Source organism: Lactuca virosa, chromosome 5 (genome assembly GCF_052849685.1).
Source record: "Lactuca virosa cultivar CGN04683 chromosome 5, Lactuca_virosa_CGN04683_v6, whole genome shotgun sequence".
Taxonomy (NCBI): Eukaryota; Viridiplantae; Streptophyta; class Magnoliopsida; order Asterales; family Asteraceae; genus Lactuca; species Lactuca virosa.
In genome coordinates this window covers 463,221,034-463,243,418 of record NC_136430.1, presented here as the reverse complement: position 1 = coordinate 463,243,418, position 22,385 = coordinate 463,221,034, and the positions used below count along the sequence as shown (strand labels likewise).

The 22,385-nt window shown below is 38.6% G+C and overlaps 1 protein-coding gene across 6 annotated transcripts; it reads left to right on the top strand.

Annotated features, from left to right (window-relative positions):
• The first annotated feature begins 4,062 nt into the window (after positions 1 to 4,062).
• On the top strand, positions 4,063 to 20,241 carry LOC145114635 (glyoxysomal fatty acid beta-oxidation multifunctional protein MFP-a-like). Of its 6 annotated transcripts, none has more exons than XM_079050686.1 (18): positions 4,066 to 4,267; positions 4,788 to 4,892; positions 4,967 to 5,032; positions 5,121 to 5,174; positions 6,134 to 6,201; positions 6,284 to 6,365; positions 6,446 to 6,501; positions 6,605 to 6,907; positions 6,977 to 7,063; positions 7,129 to 7,297; positions 7,469 to 7,590; positions 18,435 to 18,598; positions 18,693 to 18,947; positions 19,070 to 19,131; positions 19,249 to 19,295; positions 19,457 to 19,608; positions 19,710 to 19,839; positions 19,929 to 20,241. In XM_079050686.1, the coding sequence occupies exons 1-18, from the start codon at positions 4,171 to 4,173 to the stop codon at positions 19,962 to 19,964; spliced, it is 2,055 nt and encodes a 684-aa protein (XP_078906812.1). In that variant the 5' UTR covers positions 4,066 to 4,170; the 3' UTR covers positions 19,965 to 20,241. The 6 variants fall into 6 exon arrangements, with proteins under 6 accessions (XP_078906816.1, XP_078906817.1, XP_078906812.1 ...); XM_079050688.1 differs by having other exon boundaries at positions 4,067 to 4,267; positions 4,788 to 4,859; XM_079050687.1 differs by having other exon boundaries at positions 4,067 to 4,267; positions 19,460 to 19,608.
• Positions 20,242 to 22,385: the final 2,144 nt, after the last annotated feature.

Below are 22,385 nucleotides of genomic sequence, written 5' to 3'. Positions count from 1 at the left end.
AGGAGATCTAAGTGAATAATAGCCAATGTATAAGCTTTATACCTCTATGAAGACAAAAATGAGTCCTTAGCTCTGGATCTTTGACCTTCCTTCTGCAACTCCAAGCCTTTTGCTTCTTTCCTCCAGCTTTAATCACAAAATGGCAAGAAATAGCTCAAGATCACTCAAGGTTGATTAGGGTTTTGAGATTAGGGTTTTGAAGGTGATGAAGGTTGGGATGGAGGCCAGATATGATGCTTAAATAGGGTGCAAACCCTAAAGATTAGGGTTTCATCCAGTCTGTCCTACTCGTCGAGTCAGGACTTCGACTCGTCGAGTAGCTTACTAAAAACCCGCACCTAATCTGCCTTCTACTCGACGAGTTAGGGCTACCAACTCGTCGAGTAGCCCTTCCAAAATAAATAAATAATAAGGTTAAATGCGTATCAGGAACCAGGCGTTAAACCCTTAGTCAATATGAGATCAAGCCCATTTCCAAGATGGTGTATATTCCGGGATGAAGTAGTTTCCGAGATTAGGTTCTTTCTAAGACTAGTCAAAATGTTATGTCAGAAGTGAAAGTACCCGTTTATTGTTTACTGTTTGTTTCTTAGTGTCGTGCAACCGACAAGATCAACATCAACGGTTGTGTCTGGTTGTTGATCTTCAGTCCATGCACACTTTATTTATATTTGTATTATGTAACTCCTTGGCTATAAAAGGAGTGTCAATCTTTGTAAACAGTAGCAACTAGAGAACCACTTCATTCAATCAAATCAAGAATTATCCAGTCAATCATTTCTCTCCAGCATTCTTCTTGTTTCTTATATTGTTCATTGGTCATACTTTATCACATTTTACTTTACTTGAACACTTTGTTGAAATTATATCAGTCAAGGCTTGACTGGTTTATCCAGACCTGACTGGACTTAAGATCATTAACAACCATTGTCGTTAGTTAATTCAAGGTTTGGGTTTTCAAACCTTGTCCGCACAAATCCTTGTACCAACACTAAAAGCTTCGAAAACGATTTTAAATCATTTTTTTATTTTAGACAAATATCAACAATTAAGTAATTATTTGTATAAGTTTAGTATGTCCTCTATTGAAAATATAGTTATAAGCATGTCTATTTTTATTAAAGTAACAAGATTATGCACTAATTGTAGGAAATAATACTTGGTTTTGAAACTGAAGGAAACGATGATAGTCGCCGAAGTTCCTGGAAAAAAAAGGTAAAGGAAGGTGAAGGAATGAGGATGGGGTGGTGGGACCTGATAGTTTTATTCATTAATTTGAATAATAAAAAAACTCAAAAATAAATAATAACAATCATTTTAGGTAGGATATGAACTAAAATCAAAACAAAACAGAACCTTAGGGATGATCCTAGTTAAAAAAACGTTAAAAATCAAGCACACACCATAAGGACCGGTCTTGCATTTTACTAAAAAAAAAGAGCTGTATATTGTGTTTCTCAATTGAAAACAAATAAAAAACAATCCATATTTTTTTTTCATTTTTTTTGTTTCTTTAGGATTTATTTCATTCAAAACTTAAAAATAACAATTGCCTTTGTTTTCGCTCACTCCCATTCATTTACCATCCTTTCACACGTTAAGTTAAAGTGGGGAAGAACAAGTTGGGGCTAGCCCACTTGGCTAACATGGAGGTTTAAACTAACAATTAACTAGGAGCTTTTGGGTTCAATCCAAAAAGATAACAATTAACTAGGAGCGCTTGGGTTCAATCCAAAGTGAGGAGAAAAATATATAATTATTTGCGGTTTAAAAAAAAAGTTTAAGTGGGGAAGAGGATGTTAGGCTATCCTTATTGGTGAGCTAGAAAGTAAGGGGCCATTTGATGTTCGTCTGACTCGGGGTGGGTCAGCGATTTGGGCTGACTCGGTCAGCTAGAGTCGTTTGATGCGTCGCTGAGTCGGTAAGATGTTTGACTCGTTTGGCTTTCTCGGTCAGCTTCAGCCATTTGCTGACTGGAAAAACAGATAGACGATGCCCTCCCTTTATTTCTTACGTCCCTTTGTCTGTGTGACCTAAAAAAAGAACAACTTTTCTTCCGCCTCCATCGACAACGCCCCATCGACGCACCAACATAGAGGCTGCCAATCGCCGGACCTACGCCTGCCTTCAGTCGCATCTCCGCCTCCTCAGTCGGACCTCCTTCTTTTCCGGCTAGTGCTTCGTCAATACAAACAGACAAGGACAGGTAAGCAAAATTTTCCTTTTGCTGTGTAGAAGCTATGAAATTAATGGAATAAGTTGTTTATATTTCATTTGTATGGATTTTTGTTTCAGTGGTTTTCATATGTCAACCAAGGGAATAAATCGTTTAAAATAATGAGTGGCTGAATTTTGTTTCAATAGTATTGTTTCAACAGCTTACCCGATCTACATATTGGATGGATTTTTGTTTCAATCAATGTGATAAAGATAGAAAACTAAAGATAGAAAACTATGGATTTTTGTTTCAATAAATAGTGGTGTTTGTATATGTTGAATTTTGTTTACTGTGGAATTTTGTTTCACTCGTTTTTCGGTATGTATATTTCATTTGGTTTGATTTTTGTTTCAATCAATGTGATAGAGATAGAGATAGAAAACTATGTTGAATTTTGTTTGGCTTGATATAATTGATAAACATAGTTAACGTTTTATTGATAGAAAATTGTTTAATGTTTAAATATTATGTTAGCTTTTTATTTTTGTGAATTGGAAGCAATTTTGGTGTTCATCTTCATCTTGATATAAGTTATGATAAATTAGTTAATATTTATGTTTTGGGATGTTGGTTTGGAATGAGTGTGAGGACAAAACTTTTTTTGATGCATGTATCCACGATCTAACTACTAATGGTCATGTGTAATTTACATTTTGTATGACAATCTATATATTTTTATAATTATTCAACAACTTCATCCATCACTATATAGAGTAGGAGGGTAAAATGACCATTTTTCATCAGTCAGTACATTCAGTTAGATGTACAATCAAACAACAAAGTTTCTTTCTCAGTCATGATTTCTTACCCAAACAGACCTTTCCCAGTCAGCACTTTCTCAGTCAGCAACTATCAAACGGGGCCTAAGGCTCACCAATAAAATATTTAAAAATAAAAGAAAATTTGAAGAAATCCCACGATCTGCTCATGCCCACGATCCAAGCTCACCAATTTCTTAAACTTTTCATTGCCCACGTGTCCATCTCTCAAAGGTGGAATTAAATTAATTTTTATAAACCAGAAGTAATTTTGAAATAAATATACTTTATCTTTATTAAAAAATAAAATAAAATATACCAAAATACATGATTTATTTTTCTTTACAAAATGAGATGAATATTATTATATATATATTAAAGTTATGAAAAGTTTTAACAGTAAATTGGCATATTTTTTGTTTTGGTCCTCCAACTTACAACATTGACCCTTCATCTTTATGTTTTTGTTCACAAACAACCATTTCACTTTGGTTTGAATTTTTCATAACCCTCGCATTTTATTACATATTATTAGTATTTAGTCTTTTGGCAGAAATGGTCCCTCATCATTATTATTATTATTGTTAGACAAAATCACACGATTGGTCCCTGTGGTTTACCAGATTTAACATTCTCTTTTTGGTTTTAAATTAATGTTTTATTTATTAGAAAATACCCACCCAATACCATAAACCCACCCACCATCTGCCATCACCACCACCACCACCGCCAAAATTACATAAATGGTCCATATGGTTTACCCATGGTGACAAATTCAGTCCCTACTATCTGAAAAGACCAAATTACCCTCGTATTAACGGACAAAAAACAACCAACATGCTACTTTACTTTACAAAGCAATACTTTCCGATTCCGGCAACACCGGAGAATCTTTTCTGGTTGATATAATTTTTTAGCTAAAAATTGGGTTGGGTTGGATTAAGTGATAAAATTTTGGTACGATTGGGTTGAGTATTTTAACGAGAAATAATATTTTTTTAATAGACAACACCCAATCCATTGATGAGAAATAATAATTTTTTAATGAGAAATAATAATTTTCTTGCTTTTGTCTGTGTGCGCTCCTTGCCGTCCAGTCCATTGATCATCGATTCTTAATTTATACCGCACAGTTGCAAGAACAAACCAGAGGAAGAACACTATACCAGAAAGCAAGAAAAAGCGACCAAGCTGATGGCGATGAAAGCCAAAACCCAACTGGTGATTGGAGACGACGGTGTAGCTATCATCACCCTCAACAACCCCCCTCTCAATTTACTCTCTTTTGAAGGTAATACCTAGTACGAGCATACATACAATTACAAATACCTACAACTGTTTTTCATCGTTGAAATTGATCAAGAACTTGTTTATGAGAGAGAAACACTCCGACCCGTGATTTCTTATACGAGAATGGACTGATTTCTACTTCAGAACTGTCACGAAGTAATGCTTTTTAGAGGAAAACTATGAATAAAGTAAAGCTTGCTGAGAAATTCTTCTTCGTAAAGTGTTAGGGTAGCTATTTATTTATGTAGTTGAACACACAGTGGCTAAATTGTCCACGAATACGAATTTTCGGTTCTTCATTGACACATTAAAATGTCCTAAGTCGTAACTATGAATATGTGCAGGATGTGTTTGTTCTATTTATGAAATACTTACTCATGGAATCTACCTTACAACTATGTCTTGGTTTGCTTTTGTATGTTGACAGCTACGCTAATGATTAATTTTCAGAACTTATTACTCTGGATGACTGTATTTATCTACTCCATGTCCAAGATAATTGCTTTTTTCTTGTCATGCAGTTATGCTTAGCTTAAAAAGCAGCATTGAAGAAGCCCTGCTATGCAATGAAGTTAAAGCGATTGTGGTAAATGGTATGCATAAATTTTTGACCTTTGTTATTCAAGGTACTGTATGGTAAGTGATAACACACACACACACGCTTATAATATATATGATAAACAATGAGTTGATTGAACAGGTTCAAGGGGTAAGTTTTCTGGGGGAGCCGACGTGACAGTTTTTGGGAAATCTGAGATGGTAAAAAGTGAGTAGTAAACCAAGTTTATGTTTATTTCTTAGAATTGCATGTGTTGCTATCTTTGTGAATTGTGATACTTAATATTATTCAACAGAACGAAACGAGGTTGGTTTCTTATCAATAGAGTTGATCACAAACCTTTTGGAAGGTATGTCATTCATTATATCTCTGTGATTTCTCAATTTGTAATAGGTATCTACCAAAATCAATGCCAATGTTGATGATACCAATTCTCTCTATATGACATGACTCATGAGTACTATGGGCTTTTTCACATGAAGTATTTAAAGGCAAAACCATCTTTATATTATTGCTGTTATTAGTTTTGTATGATAATTCTCAAAATCTTGTGGTTATTTTGATGTGATGGACTTTAATAAAAACTTTCATTTCATCTAGTTGAGTGTAAGTATAAGGGCAAAGCACAACGTAGTTTCACCAATCTGATTGATTTTTACCCACTTGACTGTTTCTTTTTTTTTTTTTTTTTTTTTTTTTTTTTTTTTTTGGTGTGTGTGTGTGTAATGATAAAACCAATATACTTTTATGTCTTATTGAAAACAGGTAATTTTATTGACACAACGACGGCGGTTACATTTACATACTTTTGAACAAGACAATTAAATTGTAAGGGTTTAATCAACAAAAAGAAGTTGAGGGACTTAATCAGTAAAGTTGTGAAAGTAGGTTGTCCTTTTTTACATGTTGCGGTTATTAATATAATGTCCAACTCAAACGGGGTAAACAGGCAAAAACAGAGTTTTCTATAAGTGAAACAAAGTATAAACCGTCATTAAAATTACAAATCTTGGACCCCTGATTCACATAACTATCTATTATTTCATTTATATACTCATATTTTTATTCTTTAATTACAAAACTAACTTGTAAGTTGTAGCAAAGTTTTTTTTTTCTTTTTTCCATTGATAGATGGGTCACCTGACCTGCATAGGGGATCTGGGGCTTCAGTCAGGAGAAGAGTCGCGGTGTCTTAGAGTAAATATTCATTATAATTTATATGCATGAGTGTGGTCTGTGGATAATCAATCGTGTTTTATTAGTTAGCACTTAGCTTAAGCTGTGGTCTGTGTTTTATGCTGCACGCAGCTGCAAGAAAGCCTTTAGTAGCAGCCATAGATGGGCCTGCTTTTGGTGGTGGACTAGAGATAGCACTGGTAAGAAACATGATTCACCTTCACCTTCCTTTCATTTCAAATGACAACTTTTTTCTTTTTAATGCTTTAATTTGTTTGTTAGGCATGTCATGCACGCATATCCACACCTACCTCACAACTTGGCTTGACAGAACTGCAATACGGGATCATTCCTGGATTTGGAGGTGACATTTTTTCACACATAAATATAAAAAAAAAAAAACCTTTCTGTATGATCCATTATAATAGCTACCATCTGAACCAGGCACTCAGCGTCTTCCACGCCTTGTTGGCCTTCCTAAGGCTCTGGAGATGATACTGGTATGCTACATATATACAACTTGTGCATTCTGTTTGTTGCTTCTTTAATCATGTGTTAGATGAACTGATCCCACTCTCTCTCTCTCTCTGTGTCAAATAATAGATGTCAAAACGAGTAAATGGGAAGGATGCTTTTAGTATGTCCCTTGTTGATGCTCTAGCCCCTGCTGATGAACTAATCAGAAGTGCATCTAGATGGGGTTTGGATATTTCAGAAGCTAGAAAACCATGGATTCGTAGCCTTTACAGAACCAACAGACTAGAACCGTTAAAAGAAGCAAGGTTAATACTGAACATGGCGAGAGATGAAGCACAAAAACAGAACCCAAATGTGACTCATCCATTAATTTGCATTGATGTCATTGAAGAGGGTATAGTTTCTGGTGCTCGTATTGGACTATGGAAGGTACATTTCATTGCATTTCTTAGATTGTTTGAATGTGATGAATGGATGCTGAAAAAGTTCTGGTGGCAGGAAGCAGAGGCCTTGAATGAACTCCGGCAATCTGAAACTTGTAAAAGTTTGGTCCACATCTTCTTTGCTCGATATAACACTTCCAAGGTTTGTACACCTTTCTTATACTAACAGTTAATGTTGATGAGATGACTTGTTAAAAGCAGTTACAGATTTCAGGTATAACTGATATGGGGTTGCAGCCTAGGAAAGTAAATAGAGTTGGTGTTATTGGTCCGGGGTCAATAGCAATAGCAACAGCTTTTATCCTTGCTAACTTTCCTGTAATTCTTAAGGAGGATGATGAGAATTATCTGGTGTCTGCACTTGGTGAAATCAAAGGTCAGCTGATAACTTAATTATGTTTGTGTTCCCATATGAGCTTAAAAGGGTTTTATTAGTTCTTGATGTAATTAACTTTAGGTAATCTCTTTGTGTATGAATGAGGGTTGCAAGATTTCTAGATTAATCACAGTCAACTCACAACTCTTACTTGGTTATCTTCATCTTCAGCCAATTTGCAGAGCCATCTTATGGCAGGGAAAATGACCACGGAGAAGCTTGAAAGAGCTGTATCTCTGTTGAAGGGTGTACTCAATTATGATAGCTTCAAAGATGTGGATTTAGTTGTAGAGGTGAGTGTATTCATCTGTTACAACAAGGGTTTTGGCAGATAAGTCCCTGAAAAGGAATTGCATTGCATGATGTAAATTTCTTAAATTGGAACACATGAGAACTATCTAAACTTTAACGATTACCAGATGTTGAGGTTTTTGTCAGACTGCTAGTGACACAAGTATCAAACAGAAACGTGGTAGCCGAATACAAATGACAAAACAAAAACCAATGTCATGTGGTATCAAACACATGACAGTACTGAAAAGAATTGTGATCTATATTTCACACAATAAAGATGTACAGGGGCTTAATTTATACTAGAGCCTATCTCACTAATTTAGGCAACTATGTAAACATGGAAATTAGACACCTTGATTTACTCCTAATTGACAGCCTAATATACAGCTAATTTACAGTTAATTTCCAACACCCCCCTCAAGCTGGAGCGTACAAATTGTATGTTCCAAGCTTGTTACAAATATAATTAATCCTTGGCCCTGCGAGAGACTTTGTGAATATGTTTGCTAGTTGATCATTTGCTTGAGCAAACTTGTAGCAATCTCTCCTGAAAGAATTTTCTCTCGAATGAAATGGCAGTCAATCTGTATGTGCTTGGTTTGTTCATGAAAGACTGGATTTGATGCAATATGAAGAGCAGCTTGATTGTCGCATATCAACTGCATCTGTTGAACCTTTATAAGATTCAACTCTTCAAGGAAATGCTTCATCCATATAAGTTCACATGTTGCTTTTGCCCTGGCTCGATATTCGGCTTCGGCAAATGGTTTCTTGTTTTTCCATGAAACAAGATTACCCCCAATAAAAACGCAATACCCAGTGGTTGAGCGTCTTTCAAATGGACAACTCGCACCATTAGCATCTGTATAGCCTACTACTTGAGTCTTTCCTTTGTTCTCATATAATAGGCCCTTTCCCGAAGTTTTCTTGATGTATCTCAAAACCCGGACGGCTGCATTCCAGTGGCTGTCACATGGCATACTCAGGAATTGGCTAAGGACGCTCATTGGGAACGTTATATCAGGACGTGTTACCGTGAGGTAGTTAAGTTTGCCAATAAGTCTTCGATATTTGCTCGGGGTCTGGTAAAGGTTCCCCCTATCTGGAAGTAGCTTGACATTCGGATCCATTGGACTGTCTGTAGGTTTGCAATCAGTCATGCCGGTTTCTTTCAAAATATCCGATGCATACTTTCGTTGGGAGATGAAGACGCCCTGTTGGTATTGTGCCACTTCTATTCCCAATAAGTACTTGAGTTTTCCTAAATCTTTTGTCTCAAAGTGCTGGAATAGATGTTGCTTGAGCTTCTGAATTCCATCCTGATCATTTCCAGCAATCACGATGTCATCCACATAAACAACCAAATGATAAGCCTGTATTTGAGAAATGTATTTGAGAAACAGGTATTCTCCCAATAGTTAAAGACTCAATTTTATTAAAGCATAAATATCCTAAGCTATGGAGCGTTATATTTATAACGTCCTGCTACAAATCCAGAATAACAAACTCCCTAACTCAAATAATAGATTATACTAACTTTAAATCCTAACTAATAGTTATCAGCTTAAATATAAAATAAACCCTTATCCCAAATTTTGAGCCAAACCATGTCTTTGATACTCTCCCAAAACGCCTATCAATCAAAGCCGACTTATCAGTACTCCCCTGCCAAACTTGAACCTTGTCCTCAAGGTTAAACTTCGGAAACTGCCTGTTGATCGCAGCAAACAGCTCCCAAGTTGCTTCATACTTAGGCAAATCCTTCCACCTAATCAACACCTCCCGACCTTCGAGCCCCTCGCGCACCCCCTCCACCTGTCCCGGTTGCAAAATCACTACCATCTCATCCGTGAGGGTGACTGGTAACTGTGGAGTAGCGATACGATTCTCAATCAACTTCTTCAATTGGGAGACATGAAAAACGTCATGAATCCTAGCTGTCTCCGGAAGTTTCAGCCTATAAGCCACGAGTCCCACTCTCTCCAAAACTTCAAAGGGCCCCGAAATACCTAGGAGCTAATTTCTCGTTCCTCCTCCTTGCCACCGTATGCTGTCTATAAGGTCGCAACTTGAGGAATACCTGGTCACCCACCTGAAAAGAAACATCGCGCCGCCTTCCATCAGCTACACACTTCATCTGCTGATGTGCCTTTATTAAATGCCCCCTCAATTCCTGCAGCATCCAATCTCGTTCCTCCAAGAATGCTTCAATGGTACCCACCAATGTCCGTTTGCACCCGTAATATAGCAGCTGTGGCGGATCTCTACCATACAAAACCCGAAAAGGAGTCGTTTTAGTGGATGTGTGAAAAGAGGTATTATACCAAAAGTCTGCCGACGGTAACCACTTTACCCATTGTTTGGACACATCTTGCACAAAGCACCTTAAATACGTCTCCAAACACCTATTCATCACCTCAGTTTGACCATCCGTTTGAGGATGGTACGCCGTACTTCTCTTCAGAGTCGTACCCATTGCTTTAAACAACTCCCGCCAAAACTGACTAACGAAAACCTTGTCCCGATCAGACACAATTGACTCTGGAACCCCATGCAAACGAACAATTTCCCTTATAAACACCCCGACTACTAATGGCGCTGTGTAAGGATGTTTAAGAGGGATAAAATGGGCATACTTACTCAATCTATCCACCACTACAAAAATGACGGTATTACCCTCTGACCTTGGTAAACCGTCTATGAAGTCCATAGCTATATCAGACCATACCCTCATCGGCAATTCCAGTGGCCGAGGTAATCACCCCGGAGCCAAGGTCGAGTACTTCTGCCTTTGACATGTATCACACTCCGCTACCCACCTGGCAACATCCGTCCGCATACCCTGCCAAAAAACTTCACGCGACAACCGCTGGTACGTTTTATGAACTCCCGAGTGTCCTCCCACCACTCCCTCATGGTATTCCTTAAATAAAATCGGTACCTAACGAGAAGCTTTCGGAATGACCAGCCTTCCTTTGAATAACAGCCTTTCGTTTTCACACGTGTACCCCACAGCTTCGTCTCCCCCTGACTAAGCTTTTGCTTGACAGCTTGAATACCCGGGTCCACATCTAATTCCTTCCAAAGTTCAGCACAATCCACCTGACAACTAGCATGTAACGAAGCCATAACCGGATCCTCTACCTGCCTAGACAACGCGTCTGCCACCCCATTTTCTTTTCCCGGTCGATAAACAATGTCGAAATTATACCCCATCAGCTTAGAGAGCCATTTTTGGTGGTCCTCCGATACTGTACGTTGCTCGAGTAAGTACTTTAAGCTGCGTTGGTCGGTACGTACCACAAACTTCCGACCCAACAAATACGGGCGCCATTTTTGAATGGCGAAGACGATGGCCATGAGCTCACGTTCGTATACTGACTTCAGTCGTGCCCGTGCCCCCAAAGTGTGGCTGTAGAAAGCCACTGGTCTATCATCTTGGAGTAAAACCGCACCCAATCCCTAACCGGACGCATCCGTCTCAACTATGAATTCCTTTGAGAAATCTGGAAGTGCAAGAACGGATACCTTTGTCATAGCTTGCCGGCGTTTTCGAAAAGCTTCAGTAGCTTCATTAGTCCAATGAAAACCATCTTTCTTCGATTGCTCTGTTAACGGCCAAGCAATTTTCCCATAATCTTTGACAAATTTACGATAATACCCCGTGAGACCCAAAAAACCCCGCAACTCACGCAAGGTTTTTGGGACCGGCCATTCCAGCATAGCACTGATCTTCGTAGGATCAACAACAACTCCTTCCCTGGATATGATATGGCCTAAGTACTCGACCCGAGCTTGACCAAAAATGCATTTTTTCTTATTAGCAAACAACCGATTCAGTTGTAATTTCTCCAAAACTGAGGACAAATGTTGGACATGTTCTTTCTCGTTTTTGCTATACACGAGAATATCATCAAAGAAAACTAGAACAAACTTCCTCAAAAACGATCGGAATACCTTGTTCATCAAGGCTTGAAATGTCGCAGGAGCGTTAGTCAACCCGAAGGGCATGACAAGGAACTCGTAATGCCCCTCGTGAGTACGAAAAGCGGTCTTTTGAACGTCCTCGGTCTTCATCCTAATCTGGTGGTAACCCGATTTAAGATCGAGTTTGGAAAATACCAAGGTTGTAAAAATCGCTCGACGTTAGCTAGTCGGTGGACTGGGGTTAAGGGATTAATCGGCTAGGCGGAGATTAATCGGGGGATAAATCGGGGACCATTAATTGTTAATTTGTTAGATTTTAAAAAATTAAATATGACTAATATCATATAAAAGTTCGTAAATGCCACTAATATCATAACAAAATAGGTTAATATGAAAAATACAACACTAATCACACCTCAAATAATTTTTATTGAGATATAAATTCTTCAAAGTGTTAAAATTTCATCGTGTTCTACTGTTTCAGTCATTATGTATGCATGGATTAATCGCTAGGCGCTCTCTAATCGGTCGAGTAGCGCCTAGGGATTAATCGGGATTTTTACAACACTGGAAAATACCGCTGCCCCACTGAGTTCATCTAAGAGCTCATCAATCACCGGTATCGGAAACTTATCCAAAACCGTCGCCTTGTTCAACACTCGATAGTCGACGCAAAACCGCCAACTCCCGTTTTTTTTTTCACGAGCAACACCGGACTCGAAAAGGGACTCGTACTTGGCTGTATGATTCCCGCATCCAACATTTCTTATACCAATTTTTCGATTTCATTTTTTCGGATATGGGGATATCTATATGGACGGACACTACTCGGGGCCGTACCTTCGCGCAGAGTAATGGCGTGTTCGTGGCTTCGGTTCGGGGTAACCTCGTTGGCATATTGAAGACGCCACTAAACTCATCAAGGATTGCTTGCACTGACCCGACATCATGGGTTGTGCAGTGCCCTCGTGTACCATACCAAGCTCGAGCAAACACCCCTCCCCTTCTTCTTTGAGAAAGCGACACAAAGCTTTACAAGATACCACTGATTTCGATAGACTAGGATCCCCTTGTATGGTTACCAACCTTCCCTCCTCCCAATATTGCATCTTCAATGTCCGCCAATTAACTACCATATCCCCCAAACGCTGAAGCCAAGTCATCCCTCAAATAAGATCCGACCCGCCCAGATCCAACAGAAAGAAATCTTCAATTATTTCAGCCTCAGGAAGGTTTAGTATGACCTTGCAAGCCCGCAACTTGTATCAGTCCTCCCGTTCTCTAGTGTCACTACCACCTTTCGCCTACCCGAACTCTCCAACCCTAACCTCCCCGCTGTGGCCTTGGAGATGAACGAGTGAGTAGACCCGCAATCTATCAAGACCACCACCTTATTGCCTCCAATTTTTGCCCATACGTTCATCGTGTGAGGAGGGGTTAACCCACTCACCGATTTCAACGAAATCTCCAAGGTCTCAAAGTGGGCATGTTCCCCCCCTTCATCCTCTGGTTCCGCATCATCATCTTCCTCGTGGACCATCATAACCTGTAACGATTTGTTTGGGTATCGGTGACCCGGCCCAAACTTCCCGTCACATTTAAAACATAACCCCTTAGCCCTTTTATCCAGGAATTCTGCTTCTGTGAGCCTTTTAAAAGTTGAATTAGGCCCACTCTCTTTCTTTACCGCCTGACTTGGGTTAGTATTAAATTGATTGGGTTTGGTTTGGAACCCGAATCCCCCCTTAGACACAGAACCGGATCCGGACTTTGCTGCCGTACCCGGTTTGACAATACTACCCCCTTTATTATCATCAATCTTAATTGTCACCCTAATTGCTTGTTCTAGTGAAATCGGCTCCGCAGTTCGTACCTCTGCCCGAACTTCCGGTTTCAGTCCCTTGATGAAGGTGCACTCCATTATGTCGTCCGGAACACCCAATAACTGACCAGCGAACCCTTCGAATTTGTCAACATACTCCCGCACTGTGCCCTCTTGACGGATGTCAAGAAATTGCTCTTTGACACTTCCTTCCTGTGATTGTTAAAACCTCTCCAGCAACTTGCGTTTAAAACGAGACCATGAACCAAAAGGCGACTTCTTCTCCTTTCAACGAAACCATGACAGAGGTGGACCCTCTAAGCAGATTCCCACGGCTTTCAATTTATCCTTCCCACGGAATTGATGCAATTCAAAATACCTTTCAACCCTGTAAAGTCAGCCCTGTACATCGTCCCCTGAGAAAATTGGTATCTTCATCTTCCTACAATCGCGGACCAAGTCACGTTTCTTTCCCTCTTTCCCTTTCCTTGATCACTTTGAAGCCCCCGATTTTGACCTTCTGTCCGACAAATCCGAGTCTTCATCCGACTCGTCGTTGGGGTCCGATGGTGAGTCGTATTTGGATTGCTTCTTCTTAGATCCACCCATAGTCACCGTTAATTCCGCCACAGCCTGGGTTAACTGTTGGATTTGATCAGCAAATTCCGCCTGGCGAGCCTCAGACGATTCCACAACCTTGTTGACAACATCCTCCAACGCCACAATCCTTTCGGTGTTGCTGCCTTTGCCGGAAAGCTTTCTGGATTCTGACATCAAGAGCGAACGGCTCTGATACCAACGTGATAAGCCTGTATTTGAGAAGAAACAGGTATTCTCCCAATAGCCGGACTCAATTTTATTAAAGCATAAATATCCTAAGCTATGGAGCGTTATATTTATAACGTCCTGCTACAAATCCAGAATAACAAACTCCCTAACTCAAATAATAGATAATACTAACTTTAAATCCTAACTGATAGTTATCAACTTAAGTATAAAATAAACCCTTATCCCAAATTTTGTGTCAAACCACGTCTTTGATAGACCCTCCCAAAACGCCTATCAATCAAAGCCGACTTATCATCAAATATATGCAATGGTTAGAGGAGCAACGATAGAAGACAGAATGATCCGTTTCGCTCCGCTTCATACCAAATTTTTGATCATCATAAACAACCAAATATATGCAATGGTTAGAGGAGCAACGATAGAAGACAGAATGATCCGTTTCGCTCCGCTTCATACCAAATTTTTGAAGGACCGAGCTAAAACAACCAAACCATGCTCGTGGGGATTGTTTAAGCCCATAGAGAGAACGCCTCAGTCGACATACCAATTTAGACTCCCTCGAGCAACAAACCCAGGAGGTTGCTCCATATAAACTTCTTCTTGCAACTCCCCATGTAAGAAAGCATTTTTTATGCCCAACTGGTAGAGAAGCCATTGATGAATCGCAGCCATAGAAAGAAAAATCCATATTGAAGTCATTTTAGCAACTGGTGAGAACGTGTCACTGTAATCAAGCCCATAAACTTGCGTATAGCCTTTAACAACCAACCGTGCTTTTAACCGGTCGATATTTGCATCAGGATTGACTTTGACGGTATAAACCCAACGACAACCGACTGTCGATTTTCCCGGAGGAATCGGAACCAAATCCCAAGTACCTGTAGAGTGCAATGCATTCATCTCATCGACCATTGCCTGTCTCCATCGCGGGTCTGTAACAGCCTCCCTTAGATTTTTAGGAGTGGAAACAGAAGACAAAGACGATACAAAGGCAGTATAGGAAGGGGATAAACGATGGTCGCTCAAGAAATTATAAATTGGATAAGGATTACGAGTGGAACGAGTACCTTTCCGTTCAGCTACGGGACGGTCTAAATCAGGTTCCAACACAGAAGGCGTGATCGGCGTAGCAGGTGAGTCCGGTAGGCTTGAAGTATCATCAGGCTCACTCAAAGGTTCTGTTGTTGGTGAAGTCATGTGCTCAGGAGTATGTTCATCGAAAGAAGAGTCAGTCGGTTGGGCCGGCCGACGTCGATGGTAAGTACGCAAAGGTGGCGGCGCATTTGTGATAGGGTCCACGGGTGGTGACGAATCATTGATTGGATTTGTGATCGGATCCTCAGAGTGGAAGTTTGGTGGGTTCTATGGATCATCTTCAGGGACGAAATCAAGAGAGCACTTACTACGGTCGGTATGACTGAAGAATGGGGTAGTTTCGAAGAAGGTTACATCAGCGCAAATGAGATGTCGTCCAAGATTGGGAGAGAAACATTTGTAACCTTTTTGTGTTCGAGAATAACCCAAGAAGATACATTTGAGAGATTTTGCGTGTAGTTTATCTTTTCCGGGTGTGAATCATGGACAAAACACGTGCAACCAAAGACGCGAGGTGGAAGGGAAAACAGTGGTTGAGTAGGAAATAATAAAGAATGAGGGATTTGATTTTTTAACACCGAAGAAGGCATGCGGTTAATTAGGTAGCATGCTGTGAGAACAGCATCTCCCCAAAAACGCAGCGGAACATTGTTATGAAGGAGAGTACGTGTTGTTTCGATCAAGTGTCTGATTTTCCGTTCAGCCACTCCATTTTGTTGTGGGGTATATGCACACGAGGATTGATGAAGCATACCCTCTGAGGTCATGAATGATTGAAATGGAGTTGAAAAATACTCTTTTGCATTGTCACTTCGTAGGATACGTATGGGAATACCGAATTGAGTTTTAATTTCAGAACAAAAAGACTTAAAGATAGAAAATAATTCAGATCTATTTTTCATTAAGAATAACCAGGTACACCTTGAGTAATCATCAATGAAGGTGACAAAATAATTAAAACCCAAATGTGATGTAACACGACTAGGGCCCCACACATCTGAATGAACTAAAGCAAAAGGAGATCCAAACGATGATGAATAATGACAGGAGAATCAGTAGCAATACATGTTGTGGGTGAAGATGGTGATGTGAGGTAGTATAGCCCATGTTACTCACGTCCTACACCAATCGTCCTCCCAGTGTTTCGATCCTGCACAAGAAACAAATCATCCAAAAAAGTAACTTTATATGGTGGGGTTTTAGCTAGTTTACTAACAGAAATAAGGTTGAATGGACAACCAGGTACAAAAAAGACATCAAGAGATAATGAAGGCAATGCCCGTAGCTTTAGTTTGTGAGCCATTAAACATGGTAATATGGGACAATGTATCTGAGTATGTAATGTTAGAGAATAAGTTTCTGTTACCAGACACATGTTCGGTAGCACCTGAATCAATCACCCAAGGACCCATTGGGGATGATTGAGATATGCAAGCAATGGAAGATTGTTTATCTTCTCGTAGTTTCAGGAGTTCTTCATAATCAGCAGCAGAGATAGACACATTGCCCGGCGGGGTTCCCTCATGTGCAACATTAACTATCTTAGGTGGTTTAAGCTGAAAGCATCGGTCAACTGTATGACCAATCTTATTGCAATGGCTGCATCGGGGTCGGTTTTTATTCCCTCGACCACGGTTGCCTCCCTCCTTAGATGCAACAAGAATTGCAGAATCAGTGATGTTGGAACCAGGAGTGATGTTTGTTGGTGCTGAAATACGAACTAGCTGCTCAAACACATTATCAAGATTTAGAATCCCAGGAGTAGCTGGGATTTGGTTACGAACAGACTCAAGATCTGAACGTAATCCTGCAAGTGCAAGAACCACAAAGAATTTTCCACGTTGCTCTTCTTGCAATTCGAGATTGGTAGAGAATGGCATCAGCTCATTGAACTCTTGTCGGATAGTCTCTATGTTCCCAAGATATGTCTGCATATCCTGTTCTTGTTGCATGATTTTCTTCATATTAGAGACCACTGTGTATAAACGATTGATATCGTTCGAGTAAAGTTTCTTTGCTTTCTGCCAAACCTCATAGCAAGAGCGATACGATCGATATTGAGCAACAATAGTTCGATCTATAGAATTCCAGAGGGCATTACAAAGGAAGGCGTCAATATGCTTCCACTTGGGTTGGTCTTTGGCATCAATGTTTTTCAGTTGCTTTGTCAAGTGATCATCAAGACCTTGACCAATAAACCACAACTCCACAGTAGATGACCAAGTCATATAATTATCAGAACCTGTCAATTTTTCAGCAGAGAGAACTGGAGAGGAAGAAAGATTGAACATATTGTTTGTTCCAGACATTGTTTAACAAAACAGAATAAAAGAAATGCCTGTAACAGGAGTATGATAACCGAAAAATAACTTCTCAGCAAAGACGAAAGGATCTGGAGTATATGTTGGCCGGGGTCTGGTCCCTAAAGGTCTGAAAAGAAAAAAGAAACACAGCAGGAATAATAACACTGCTCTGATACCATGAAAATAATTGTGATCTATATTTCACACAATAAAGATGTACAGGGTCTTAATATATACTAGAGCCTATCTCACTAATTTAGGCAACTATGTAAACATGGAAATTATACACCTTGATTTACTCCTAATTGACAGCCTAATATACAGCTAATTTACAGTTAATTTCCAACAAGTACAAAAGCAACGGGGTATTTTTTTTAGTTAAAGGACTTGCTCATGCAAATAATTATTCTTCAGAGGCTTATTTGCGACATGTGTGAAAGTACATAGGGTTTTTTAATATAACCCTAATAAAATAACTTCAAGAATCACATTTTTGAAAGAAAGAAAAAAAAATACCTATAGTTTTCAGGTGTTCCAATAAGTTAAGGGGACTAAATCATGCAAAGAGTTTTCTCCAGGGACTTGTTTGCGAGAAGTGTGAAATAGGCTTTTTTTGAATTAAAACCGTGTAAAATAATCTCAAATCAAATTATTGAATAAATACCTATAGTTTTCGAGTGTTCCTATAGGTTGAGGGGACTGAATCATGCAAAAACATTTTCAGGGATTTGTCTATGGAAAAAGAGTGAAAGTATATAGGTCAAAATCCTTTTCTTAGAGCACATTGAGCTGAAATTATGTTACGTTAGGTGTGGTTTCTGGTAGTTAACGAGTCTATTAGCCCTATCTATGTTATAAATGAGTTGAATGAAAATGCAGTAAGTTTTGGTGTGTTGGCACTTGGCAGGCAGTGGAGGGAAGCATCCAGTTAAAGCAGCAAGTTTTTGCTGATCTTGAGCATTATTGCCCTCAACATTGCATTTTTGCAAGCAGTAGTCCCACACTTGACTTAAATCTAATTGGAGAAAGAACAAAATCCCAATTCCGGATTGCTGGGGCCCACTTGTGTAGGTAGGTAATCATATGTACTCGGTCGGTGTCTTGGTATGATCATTGGTACACAATGAGTGATATATCCTTGTAATAATATTATCACCCCTTCCAGTTCCTCTGTCCTGGAAATAGTTAATACTGAGTGTACATCGCCCCAAGTAATTGTTGACTTACTTGATGTGGCAAAGAAGATGAAGAAAACACCAATTTTGGTACGTAATGGCAGTAGCAGTGGACTTGTGGTGAACAGGATCTGTGGCATGTATTCTCAAGCAGCAATGTTTGTTGCTGCTGAACATGGTGAAGAAGGGAAGCACCATGTGGAAAAAGTGATGGAGAAATTTGGGATGGGCATCAGTCCATTCAGGTAGGTAGGCTGTTGGAACTTGGAATGTTTGCTCATAATTGTCATATCATTATAACCATGTTTTGCAAAATATATATATATATATATATATATATATATATATATATATATATATATGACAGAATGATGGACGTTGTTGTTGTTGAGAGCATGTCAACCCTATTACAAAAGAAGCAAGATACTGGTAATAAATATTGACTTGTGCTGCTGTTGACTGTTGAGTTGATTCCAAAAACAAAAAGAAACTATGTATATATAATTTATTCTTTTAAAACTTAGTTTGATGCCGCTCCTCCTGCAGGCTCAGGTACCTGGAACGAGGCAAAGGATTCGCCAAATGATTTTAAGGTTAGGTGGTATAGTATACTTACTGTATACCTCTTGCTTTCTTTCTTTCTTTCTTTCTTGTTGTTATCACTGTTGCTTAAGAAAGTAGTGCAATAACAATCCATATGATATTGAACTTTATTCCTTTATACCTTATTATATCCCATTTTTAATTAATAAAGCAGGTGGCAAAGTTGTCGGAAGAAGATATAATGAAGATGATATTATTTCCGGTTGTGAACGAAGCCTGTTGCATCATGGAAGAAGGAAGCGTTGTGAAGGCTTCTGATATCGATGTTGCTTCTGTTGTGGCAATGGGATTCCCCTCTTATAGGTACCTACCTTATCTTACTTCTTTAATTTCCTCTTCTCTTCTCTTCATATATGTACATTAAAAAGGAAAAAAGAGATCATTATCAATTCATGATTGATCAGGGGTGGAGTTGTTTACTGGGCCGATCATACTCTTGGATCCAAATATATCTGCTCAACACTCGAAACCTGGTCAAATACATACGGACCATTCTTCAAGCCTTGTGCTTATTTAAGGAAACATTCTTCAATTGTAAGGAAGAAATTTTAGTAAAATATAAATGTTTCCATATCACCCAACACTCTTAATTAACGATAGCTGTTCATCTCATAAAATCGCAGGGGACACCACTTATGCAGATCAAATCACACCTCTAGAATCGATCATCACCTCATGCTTTGCCTTTGCTTTCTTCATGTTGTAAGAAAATGTGCATTTATGCTTCCTAGTCGAGATGGTATTTAATTATGTGCTTCCAGAACTTGCTTATATCTAGGCAATCTCAATTGTTTTCTTCCAAGTGGAAAAGAAACACTAATTTATTATTATTTTGTTTATATCTTGATAGAATTTAAGGCGGATTAGGGATTCATTTGGGAGGTGCTTGTAATTTTTATAGATGGTTATTCAAACTTTTTATTTATTTTTCAGTTATTACTATTTTTTAATAGGTATAGTTATAAAATTGACCACATGATTATGCATGATAAAAACCGGGAATGACCCAGTGTCCCAATGCCTATATGACCACATACTATATATATATATATATATATATATATATATATATATATTAACATTGTGAATGACCCAGTGTCTCAATTTCTAGAGCTTATTCTTTATCGAAAAAAAAATCTAAAAATATCTAAATTTATATATTAACATTGTGAATGTGAAAAATATTTTTCGGATTCACCGTGTGAATCTGGATTCATATTGTGAATTTTCAAAGATTCACATTGTGAATTTAACGTAAAAAAAATAAATTCGAATTTGATATCATTGGAAAAAGGATAAAAAGTTATGAATTTCTGTATTTTTAGTTTTTTTTTGATAAAAAATAAGTTCTAAAAGTTGAAAAAAAGATTGGTTCCTTGGTTAATTATGGTAATCTAACCCTTGTAAACGACTTTATTAATAAAAATAACCTTTTTTTTAAAAAAAATGACCACTTGCTTCAGAATATCGTATTCCGAAGTTCGTACGGCCATTCCGGAGTTTGGTCGTACAATGAAGTTGGTGGGTGGTTGGTAGGGTTTGGGTCTGGAATCTGACATCGTCGTTCGTTTCGAACTGAAAAGTGCATTCCGAACTATAGCTCGGAATGACCGTACATTCCGGAGAGGCAAAAATAGGGCATTTGTGTGTTTTTCTACCTTATATGCAGTCCGTTTGTTTGTTTGGTAGTTTTCTTATACGTTCTGGAATGAATATGTATATAGCAGGGGCAGACCTAGGGGGTCCATGGTGACACCGACAACCCCTAACTTTTCCGGCTGCAATGGAAAATTTTTTGAAAATTTTATTTTTTCTAGTACCGTGCAACCCTTGACTTTCCATGCAACCCCTACTGTGAAATCCTGCGTCCGCCCCTGGTATACAGAATTCTTTCGAGTGTCAGTTTCTAGTGGAGGACAATGACAACGTATCGAGAGATCTATGTAGTATATTGTTGTAGACTGCACATGCTTTGGTGTAGATATAAGCAATGATATCAACTTCGTTGGGTTAATTACGTTGGTTGTTTCCAAGTCCAGGTTACATACTAATCAAATACGTCTATTTTTTTTCAATTTCCTGGATCAAATATAGTTATGCAGATTCTTGACAATAGTGATGTCATATATTTTCTTAGTTTTATTAGTAGCATGACTCCTAATACAATACAATTGTTTGTTGTTAATAATGTTATGGAAAGTGATATTCATCGATTTGTCGGGGAAAATCGTTTTAGTGGAAATGGGTCTTCCGGTGCTGGAAGTAACCAAATTTGTAAACATATGACAACCAACCATGTTCCTCTTACAATGACTCTATTTATGGGGGTGGTTATAAGTATACATGTAAGGCTATTGATGATGTTTCTCCAACAGTTGATGTTGATGAATCTGCAAATGATTAGCAAAAACTAATGTTGTTGGTGGATGATGGTAATATAATTCCACATGGAGAGCCACTTGAACATTTTCAGAGTTACATTGAATTTGATGGAGATGATATTGAATGTGAACAGGAGGAAGCTGATCCCTTACAACCTTGAAAACCACAACATGAAAAGTTTCCTTATTATTTTTCCGATTTTGAAGAAACACAAACCACCTATTGGGGTATGCATGAACCTTTACCATTGCCCGAATTAGATCAACAAAAACGTAAATGTGAAGTTATTACAACTCTTCAAAAGCAAAGAACTTAAGCTTAATTTAGGATTCAAAAGTGTTACTAAAGGCTTCTAATATAGAGTGTCAAAATCTACAAAAGACAGGTTTGAAGCTGTTTGCTTTATGAAAAATTTTGACTGGCGGATACAGGCAACAAAACAAAATACTATTGATACATTTCAAGTGGTTAAACTATCGGAGAGACACACTTTCTCAAACACTTAGCTACGTCCCCATCATCGACAAGCCAACAAAAAAGGTATTGGGTCACTTCTTGAAGGGCATATTAGCTGATAGTATGTAATATGTTGCGGGGGAAACAAATCCAACGAACTTTAAATGACCGTCTTAGTGTACATATTTCATACCGACAAACATGAAGTGCTAACATGTATGCTCTAAATCTGTTGAGAGGGA